Below are 10686 nucleotides of genomic sequence, written 5' to 3'. Positions count from 1 at the left end.
TACCGCGATTTCGCTGGAAGCGGGTGCAATTTTTCAGATTAGCACCCGCTCCCGGCGAAATCCTGCGGTTGTCCTTATGACAAATTTTTAATTATATATAACCATACATAAAATAAAATTTGTATTATTCAAATTGTTTATTTAAAAATTTATGTAATTTGTTAAAGTTCGTCTTTTTTAATAGAAAATTAACTTTCTAGGTTTAAAATTCAAAGATTTAGATAAATTTATGTATTTTGTAAAAAATTGGTCTTTTCGGGTATTCAAATGTTTGGTTAAAAATGTATGTATGTATCTTTTTTTCAAATATCAACTATTGTATTTTTTTAAATCAAATTTATTAAGTTGAATATTCAACTCATTAGCTAGAATTTCAAGCAACTTCTTTGTTAAAAATTTACATTCTCAGGTTAAATATTCAAACGGTTCCACATAAAATTAGTCTTTTATAACAAATTAATTCCTTCAAATGAAAATGTAACTAATCCATTTTCGGATAGAAATTGATAAAATTATAGTTGAAAATTTAAGTATTTGGTTGAAAATTAAGCTGTTTTGCAAAAAGCTAATTTTTATGGTTAAAAATGCAACTGTTTGGTATAAAATTAATCTGTTCTTTACTTTAAAATTTCATAATTTGGTAGAACATTTAACTATTTGCTATAAAATTAAACTGTTCTGCAGAAAATTCGTTTTTTCGTTAAAAATTATTTTCTTCAAGTAAAAATTTAACTACTTCATTTTTTCTGAGAAAAATCTTTTTTACTTGAAGAATTCATTGTTTTTAGTTGAAGAATTTACTTTTTTAAATGAAAGTGATAGAAATAAAGTATAGACTGAAAATTAATCACATAAAATTTGGATTAACATCATATCTATTCATCAAATTATTTAGTTAAAAATTGATGTAATTAGTTGAAAGTTCATCTTTTTTGGTAGAAAAATAATGTTTATGGTTGAAATTTCGACTATATGGTTAAAAGTTAACGTATTTTTGAAAAATTAATCTTCTTTGGTAGAAAATTATTCTCCTGTGTTCAAAATTCATTTTTTGGTTGAAAACTTAACTATTTAGTTGGGAATTCAACAGTAGTGTAGAAAGCTCATTATTATGATCAAGTTAAAATATATAATAATCTAATTTTTTTCTGAAAATTCAAATATTTGGTTAAAAGTTGAACCACTTTTTATTTTCTCAAATTAAAAAAGTGCAATTCACAAATTGAGAAATACTTGCGATTCACTAAGATTGTCCCCTGCTGCTTATATCGAAATAGGCCAAAAACTGATACTTTCCTGAAATATCGATTTCAGAAGAAAAAGTTGTTATTGAAGGTTAGTCGAAGGGTTCGAGACCCACATATTTCTTATAAGACTCCCCTCTCTCGACCATCCCACTGCACCTCGAATAAATTCTACATTACTCTTCCACATTTTCTCAAACTTTCTCGATTTCTGACCAATGGATGATTCCAGAATAATACAACGGTAAAATGTTTCTCTTAAAAATTTCATGAAAAACCTTCTCTCCTCGAGAATTTGGGACTCGAGCCAAACTTGGTAATGGATGTTTTAACAAGGGGCCGCCCATAAACTACGTTAACAATTTTGAACTACTTTCCCCCTCCCCCGGCCCCATGCCTTGACACCGTACTTTTGTATTTCCTCACTACCCCCGAAAAAGACATATTTTAAAAGAAAAAAATTAATTTTTAACAAAAACAACAATTTTCAACTAAGAAAGATGAATTTTCTACAGTCGAAGATAATTTTCAATCTATAAGGATGAATTCTTAACAAAACTGTTCAATTTTCGACAAAAAAAAAGATGAATTTTAAATCAACCAAATAGTTGAATTTTTAGCTAAAAAGACAAGTTTGCAACCAAAAATGGAATTGTTAAATTTTTAACTAATTTCGAACCAGTTTAACTCAGTAGAAAAAGATTAATAGTTGAATCCTCAACCAAACAGATGATTTTTCAACAAAAAAGATTAAATTTTAATCCAGAAAGATGAATTTTCGACTTGAAAGTTAATTTATCTATTAAAAAATGTAAATTTTCATCCAGAAAGTTTAATTTTGAGACAAAAATTAATTTTTAACAAAAGAAAAACGATTTTTCGTCGAATTAATGACATTTTTAAATGAAAAGGTATATCTTAAAAAAATGTATTATTATCAAAGGCAGTCCCCTCCCAACCAAGTGGTTGAATTTTCTACCAGAAAAGATTAATTCTTCACTAAATAGTTGAATTTCCCACCAAAAGGATGAATTTTCAACAAAATTGTGAAATTTTCAAGACAAAACAAGTATTATCTACTAAACACTTGAAATTTTCAACTCGAAAAATATTATTTTATTTCCAAAAAGGTCATTTTCCAGCAATAGATGAATTTTTTTAACTAACGTTTTGAATCTTCAACCCAAAAAGTTGTTTGGTTAAAATCAAGAACATTTAAGTTGGATCAAAAAAGTCGAATTTTCATAGTTGACAATTATTCATCTCAAAATGGAATAATGAAATTTTCAGTTCAAAACTTACTTCAAGAAAAACAAAAAAATTAATTTTTAACTAGTTTCATTCGACGAAAAATTACGAATTTGTAATAAAATAATTGAAGCGTCCACATAATAGATGAATTTTCAATAAAGAGGATTAATTTTCTACCAAAAACGACGAATTAAAAAAAAGTTAGGTTTTCAAGATGAACAGTCGAATATTAAAAAACAGTAATTTTTAAACAGGGATGATGAATTTTTAAAAAGAAAGTTATCTCTTAATGAAAAAAGTTGAATTTACAATCGAAAAGTTGTATTTTCAGATAAAAACACTAATTTTTATCTGAAAAGTAGAACGAATTTTCAAAAAACTAGTCAAATTTTTAACCAAAGAGGTGAATGTTAAAAAACGATTCTTCAACAAAGTACATACTTTAACTTTCAAGAAAATAGTTAAATTTTCAAACAAAAAATATGAATTTTCAATCAAATAGTTAAATTTAGAATCAAAAGGATGAATTTTCTACGAAGAAGATAAATGTTTTACCTAAAAGACGAGTTTTGAAGAAAATACAAGAATTATATTTTAAAGCCAAACAGAGGAATTATCTACAAAACAGTAGATTTTTCATCGCTAAAAAATTATTTTTCAACAGAAAAGTTAATTTTCTACCAAATAGTAGAAAAGATCAATTCTTAATTAAAAATTTTCAACCAAAAATGTAACAGTTAAACTTTATTTACAAAACTAATTCTAAAAAAAATCAACAAAATAGTTACATTTTTAACGAAGATAAAGAATCTTTAAAAAAACTCAATTTTCAATAAAGAAGCTGAACATTCAACTAAATGGTTGAATTTCCAACCAAATGATTATTTAAACGAAAAACATTAATTTACTTCCGAAAAGGTGATTTTTTAACAAAATACATGAGTTTTCGACAACAAATTTTAAAAAATAAATATAAAATTAATAAAAATTAAATTTGCAGTTAAAAAATTAATTTTAAAACAAAAATGACACATATTTTCAACATGAAAATTTCAACAAAACAGATAAATCCTTATCCAAGAAAATGAATTTTTAACAAAGCAGTTCAACTTTCAATAAAGAAGTTGAATTTTCAGGCCAAAAGGAAGAATTTTCTGAAAATCTGCTTCATTTTCAGCAAAAAATTAATATACAATAAAATAGTTGAATTTTTAATTAAAATTGTGAATCTTCAAACCAAAAAAATTTGAGCAAAATACATGAATTTGAACAAAATAGTTGAATTTTCAACAATAAAAGATCAATTTTTAAATAAAAAAAATCAACTTTCTACCAATGATGTAATAGTTCATTTTTCATTAAAATTATAGTTATAGTTGAATATTTAAATAGCGTTCAGTCAAAGAGATTGATGTTCACCGAAAAAAGAAACTTTTTATTGAAAAGGCTGCTATTTATTTTTAGTTGAGAATTCATATTTTCTGGTTAAAAATTTTATTGTTAGGTTGAAAATTTCATTATTTTGTTAAAAATTCTACAACTTTGTCAAAAAGTCATCTTTTTGGTTGACAATTAATTTTAGAAAAAGTTCAAATTCAAATATTTGGTTGAAAATGAATTTTTTCATTCAAGATTCATATTTTCGTTTTGAAAATTGGATTGTTTTGTACAAAATTTGTTTTCTCGACCTAAATATTCAACAGCTTTTTGAATTCTTTTTGTTTTTACTGAACAAATTTTCTTGTTTAATAATTCTCCTCATTTGTTAAAAATTAATATTTTCTGGTCGAAAATACAACTGTTTGGATTTAAATTAATCTGTTTTGGTTGATTATTCAACCACTTTTTTGATCAATCGTTTTTTGTCTGTTTTAAGCATAAATTTTTTAACTTAAAATTTAAATATTCCATTTTTGGTGACAATTTATCTTTTTTAGTGAAATACTTTTCTTCCCAGCTAAGAATTCGTTTTTGTGATTTAAAACTGATCTATTTTCGATTACGACTGAAATTTAAGAATTTGGTCAAATATCATCCTTTTTGGCATAACATTCAAATGTATGTTTGAAAATATGTATTTTCGGGATGGTTTGAAAATTCTCATCTTTTGGTTGCATTTAGTTTAAAAAATTGTAAATTATTTCTTTTTAGAGAAATTGACATTTTTAACTATAGGTTTTACTATTACATTTTTGGTTGGAAGTTCATCTTTTTAAGTTTATGATTTCACTATTTGGTTAGAAATTTACCTTTCTAGTTGCAAATTTAAATATTTGTTTAAAAGCTTATGAATTGTATTGACTTTTTTTTGTAAAAATTAATCGTTTTGTTTGAAAATTCAATTATGTGGTTAACATTTTTTTACACTGCTCTTGTTGTTGATACATTGTGACAAATTATTATTTTTTTTGAAGATTCATAAAACTTGACTTAAAATTCATCTTTTCGTTTGTAAATTCAAATATACTATTTAGCACAAAATTAATATTTTTTCTAAATCCTCCATATTTACCTGAAATCTTAGGAAATTGGAATGTTTTTAATTTATTTCATTAAAATGCAGTGCTCACATTAATTTGGTTTAATCGAATTTATTCCCCTATTTTCATAAAACATCACCATTTTCTCCTGTATTTCGAGCATTTTCACATGTAGAAACTGTTATCGATACAGAGGAATTTTTTTTAGTGTATATAAGACTTTTGCAATCCATTTTACTATTTTAATCCACAAAATTAAAAAAATAGCTGCTTTATCAATTGAAATCCTTAGATTGGATTTAAGTAGTCGAATTTTTACTAATTCAGATTTAATGAGTTCAAAACTGAATTGGTGTGTGAATGATGCATATGTCTAGGATTCCATGCACGTTCTCATAGCAGGATGCAATTCAGTAAGGAAAAATAAACTTGCACAAGAGTGGGAAAAGAATTTGGACTATAGCCATTGAAATTGCCCTCCACGTATCTGCCAACAGGAACATTTTCATTTTCTCTTCTTCCTTACTTAATGTTTCAAGAATTTCTTGCCTCTACACCTTTTCTTGAAGATTCGATTACATCTGAAAATCAAATTTGCCTCTGGTGCAAACTTCATTTTCTCCCTTGCGACCGCTTCTAGGTGATTGGAATTGGATTATGGAATGAAAATAAAAAAGCATTTGGTTGAAAAATTAATAAATCTTCAGGAAAAGATAACTGCAGGCCTTAGACTCGTTCGAGAAATACAAAATAGTTTTTTAAGAGAAAAATTAGAGACACCGCATTAAAAAGTCAAGCTGTGCAAAAAATTATTTTTAAACAAAAAGGCTCGAACATTTTGTGAATTCAAAAATCAGTTGTTTTGAAAAAACATGTTTTAAGAAGTTTAATTCATTCAAAAATAATTGCTTAGAAAGAACTTCAAAATTCTTTCCAAACAACATTTTGAATTTATTGGTGGTTTCTTGAAATTTTTCTCTATTTTTTAAGGTTTTTAAGTTTAAAATCGAATCTGTTTTGTGATTAAAATTTTTTTGGGGAAAACACCATGATTTTTGCATTTTTTGAGAAAAGTTTTCTCTGATTCGATTTGTTATTATAAAATTGCCTTACTTTTTTTTATTTTAGACATTAATTCTAAGATTACATACGATTTTTAAAAATTTATAGAATTTTTTAAGCAATGAATTTTTTTCTGGAGGCGCATAGATATTTGGGATTTTATTATTTTCTTTGACGCGACGTCAAAATTTTTATCTTTCAATTGATCCCAAAGAAGTAAAAAAAATCAAAAACTTGACAAAATGGCGTCTGTTTTTCTAGAAATTTAAATTTTTTATTTCATTTTTCTGAATTTTTTGAAATCAATTTAAAGACCCATTTTGCATCATTCTCATATAGTCTTCGATTGTTTATAATGAAAAAATTGTTTAATCGAACTTACATTTTTACGGATTCTTTATTTTTCTTGTAGATTTCTTTCATTTTGACTATAGTATTATATATTAAAATACCAATTAATTCTGACACACTAAAATCGTTATTTTTTTTAAATCCTTTAAAATCCGTTTAAATTCCTTCTGCAATTCCTGAAATTCCTTATGAAATCCTATGCATCCCTTAAAAATCTATTAAAATATTCCTAATATTATGGATATTCTGGATGCCTTTTTAAAATATCTTCAAATTTTCTGAATTCATACAAAATTCTTTGAAAACTCTTGGAAATATTTTTAAATCTCTCTAAATTCCTCGGAATCTTTTAAAATTTTCTAAACTCTTTAAAATACTTTAAAATCGTTTCAAATTGATAAAATCCATAGTTATCTCCCAAAAATCTAGTGAAATCCAGTAAAACATCTTGAAATCTGAAATATCTTTAAAAATTCCTTTAAAAATCATGAACTCTTTCAAATACCATGTAATCCTCTAAAATCTGATAAAGTTCCTTGAAATATTTGGTATTTTTTGAAACTCTTTGAAATCTTTCAAAATACCTGCAAGGCTTTAAAATCCATCAAACACTTCGTAATCTGTTGAAATCCACTGAAATCTATTTATAAACAAACTAAAATATATTGAATTCCTCTCTGAAATTCCCGTTAGAATCTATTGAAATTTCTTAAGGATGCTAAAATTTTCCTAAATATTTTAAAAATCTTAAAAATCATTCGAAGGTTACTTGCAAATTCTCGCACATTGACAGCATTTTTTTCCAAATTCAGTATTTTCCGAACGAGCGTTAGCATTCAGATTTTCTTCTTGTAATCGACGAAATTCAAAAAATACAAACTGCCAGTCATTTTTCTAATATTCCTGAAAATGGACTTTCTCAAAAACCACACTTTTTAAAATTTGTGTCTTTTTTCTTAAAAATAGCTCGTAATATGCTCTACATATCGTGTGTTTAATTGTTAGTTAATCACTGTTTCGCAATACAAAAATTTTTCTGTAAAAGTTAAGTCTTTACATTTTTTTCAGCAAGAGCGAAAGGTACAAAATAATTTTTAGATAATAGCTTAAACGTTTGGCAAAACTCTAAAAAAAACACTTCTTACTTTCATTTGTAATAGTTTGCATTGTTTACGAGAAAAAAAACTTTTAGTACAAAAAATCTCTTGGCTGAAAAAATGTTTAAGCAAACAGAAAATTTAAATGCTGAAATTAAAATTTTCCAATATAATATGTTTTAATGAATCATTGGTTAACTAGGAACGAATCTCTTGATGTATGTCGTACATATTGATAGCTATCTTAAGAAAAAATTTAAAATGTTATTTTTGAGAAAATCAGCTTTCAGTAGTTTAAAAAATAGTCGCCATTTTTGTATTCTAAGAAATTTTTTTTTGATCAATTGAAAAAACAAGAATTCTTATGTCTAGCAAAATAAGAAAATTCCTAATGCCAAAGCTAAAAAGCCTAAAATGTGCGAAAATTTTGCCTGATTTCAAATGGAATTAATCTAATAATTTCCAAAATTCCTTTCGAAATGATAAGATCTTTGAAACCCTCTGAAATCCTATAAAATCAGAATCTTTGAAATATTTTAAATAACTCGCAGCACCCTAAAAATCATTGCAATCCTTTAAATCTTAGAAATCCGCTGGAATCCACTGAAATCTATTATGAAGCCTTAAAATCCGTTAAAATCCTCTGAAATTCATGGAAAAGTCGTTAATCTTCATAAATCCCTTAAAATTCAATTAAAACTTTTAACATTCTCTAAACTCTTCAAAATCCTTTAAACTCCCATGAAAATTTAAAAATGTATAGAACTTTATGATAATTTTAGGGAATTTCTTTTTTTTTTTGAAATCCTATGAATTCTTTAAGTATTCAAAAATTCCTTGAATTCCCTAAACAAAATTTTGAATTCTCATACAACTTCTTGAAATCATTGAAATCCGCTGGAATACCCCGAAATCTCTTATAAATCCTTGAAATCCATTGAAATCATTGAAATCCTCTGAAATTCATGGAAAAGTCGTTAATCTTAATAAATTCCTTAAAATTCAATGAAAACTGTTAAAATGTACTAAACTCTTCAAAATCCTTTGAACCCCCTTGAAATTTAAAAAATCTATAGGACTTCATGATGATCTTAAGAAATCTCTTTATTTTTTGAAATCCTATGAATCCTTCAAATAATCAAAAATTCCTTGAATTCCTTAAAAAAATGTTGAATCCCTATACAACTTCTTGAAATCTTTAAAATCCGCTGGAATACACCGAAATCTGTTATAAATCCTTGAAATCCTCTGAAATTAATTGAAAAGTCGTTAATGTTCATAAATCCCTTAAAATTCAATGAAAACTTTTTAAATTAATTAAACTCTTCGAAATCCTTTAAAACCCCTTGAAATTTAAAAAATCTATAGGACTTCACGATAATCTTAGGGAATCTCTTTATTTCTTTTGATATCCTATGAATCCTTCAAGTATTCAACAATTCTTTGAATTTCTTAAACAAAATTTTCAATTCCCATACAATTTTTTTAAATCTTTTAAATCCGCTGGAATCAACCGAAATCTGTTATAAATCCTTGAAATCTATTGAGTAACTCTGAAATTCCTGGAGAACTCGTTAATATTTTTAAATCCCTTAAAAACCATTCAAATCATTTAAAAAATTTCTAAATCCTTTAAAATCCTTTTGAAACCCCTTGAAATTGTTGAAATATATAGAAATTCCTTATAAAATTACGGAATCTCTTTACTTCTTTTAAAATCCTACGAATCCCTAAAAATGTGTAAAATTGCTTGAGCACCCTCAAAATTCTTTTGAAATCCCGTATAACATCTTGAAATGTTTAATACATTTTTTCAATCAATTAGGAATGTTAAAACTTGGAAATCCTTTAAAATCCCTCAGAATTTTTTCGAATACAATACAAGCTTTAAAACCCTGAGAAATCCTTACAATTCTCCGAAACCAGTAAAAATGCCTTAAAACCCTTAAATTCTCTTATAATTCTATAAAATCTCTTAAAATATTTAGAAAATCCTTTAAATCCGCCCGTTGTAAATTTTTCCCACGAGGGGAAGTAAAGGAAGCGACGGGAAATAGGGAATTTGATTTTAAGTGAGGGGAAGTAGTGGAAATAATAAGAAATTATGATGAGTAGGGGAGGGGGTGTATGGGCTGGGGAAGGGGTGTAGAGGAAGGGGAGTCTTAGAAGGGAAAGCAAGGAGAGGGGGAACTAGAGGAAAACGTAGTTGGGGAGGGCGGGTTTAGGATAAAGTGACTGTAGGTGAAGGGGATGTAGGTGAAGTGGGAGAGGTAGAGAATGAGAGGGGGAATTTGAATCACTTAATTAACGTCTAACTGAGAGTAAATTTTTTCAAAATAGTAGCCAAATAGTTTCATCTTTGAAAAAGTGTCAACAGTGACTTTTTAAAAGTGTAAAGTCACAACGGTTCAGTTTTGAGCTCTCAAATTAAAGGCTTTAAACTTTAAAATAGTAAACTTGAAATTGCTCAAGATAATAAAATAAAAATCAGCTTTGGAAAATTTGAGACAATGCTCCAACAATTTTCAGGAAAGATTAAAGTTGGCCTAAAAACGTTTCGTACGCAAGTGAAGATTGCGATGCTTTGATGTAAAATGCTTGTAGGTCAGCTTCAACTACTCAACAATCTACATGTGTCTACATTTCTCGCTTTATCCTCTATTCTCTGGGCATGCTTTAAGAAAGTTCATTTCTTGCACTCATACCTATTTTCTTCTGAAGAATTTTTCTCTCACCTTGACTTTTTCAGACATAGGACCGACAGGAAAAAGGACAAAGTCAAACTGTTATTGTCAGAGCGTCGCAGCAAGATTGCAACATCAAAGAATAAAATATTGGAATCATCATCAAAATATGCTTCATTGATGGGTGGTTCCACATCATCAAAGAGTGATGACCAAGAGCGTGAAAGGAAGAAAGGAGGTATTAAATTTATTTCATCTAATTTTTCATTTACTTTAATCATTCGATTTGTGGGGTCACCTATTGTTCCTATCTCTCCGAGAAATCGAAATTCGATCACATAAATTTATGTGAGTAGGAACTGCTTGAACTTTTAATTGGTTGTCTCGGCTGTATCTGACAAAGCAGAATGACCCAAATACCAGGTGTATACATATGAAACCGGTATTTTTTCAAGAAAAAAACACATTTATTTCAAGGGAATGATAACAAATATTTTATTCAAAGTATGCGCCCTCG

The 10686-nt window shown here is 27.0% G+C and overlaps 2 protein-coding genes across 5 annotated transcripts in view; one reads left to right on the top strand and one right to left on the bottom strand.

Annotated features, from left to right (window-relative positions):
* Window positions 1-10686, bottom strand: part of LOC117172088 (Kv channel-interacting protein 2) — a 108491-nt gene that overhangs the window by 54544 nt on the left and 43261 nt on the right. The gene's annotated exons all lie outside the window — the stretch shown is intronic.
* Window positions 1-10686, top strand: part of LOC117172087 (dynein regulatory complex subunit 5-like) — a 90709-nt gene that overhangs the window by 73047 nt on the left and 6976 nt on the right. For 2 of the 3 annotated variants that reach the window (XM_033359847.1, XM_033359846.1), the window contains exon 10: window positions 10235-10407. In XM_033359847.1, the coding sequence (XP_033215738.1) occupies window positions 10235-10407 (173 nt within the window). Of the gene's footprint in view, window positions 1-10234; window positions 10408-10686 lie in introns of those variants that run through there. The other variant, XM_033359848.1, reaches the window with a different exon arrangement.

The sequence above is a fragment of the Belonocnema kinseyi genome, chromosome 4 (assembly GCF_010883055.1).
Source record: "Belonocnema kinseyi isolate 2016_QV_RU_SX_M_011 chromosome 4, B_treatae_v1, whole genome shotgun sequence".
Classification (NCBI taxonomy): Eukaryota; Metazoa; Arthropoda; class Insecta; order Hymenoptera; family Cynipidae; genus Belonocnema; species Belonocnema kinseyi.
Note: the sequence above shows the minus strand (reverse complement) of the source record. Positions and strands in the feature narration are given on the sequence as shown.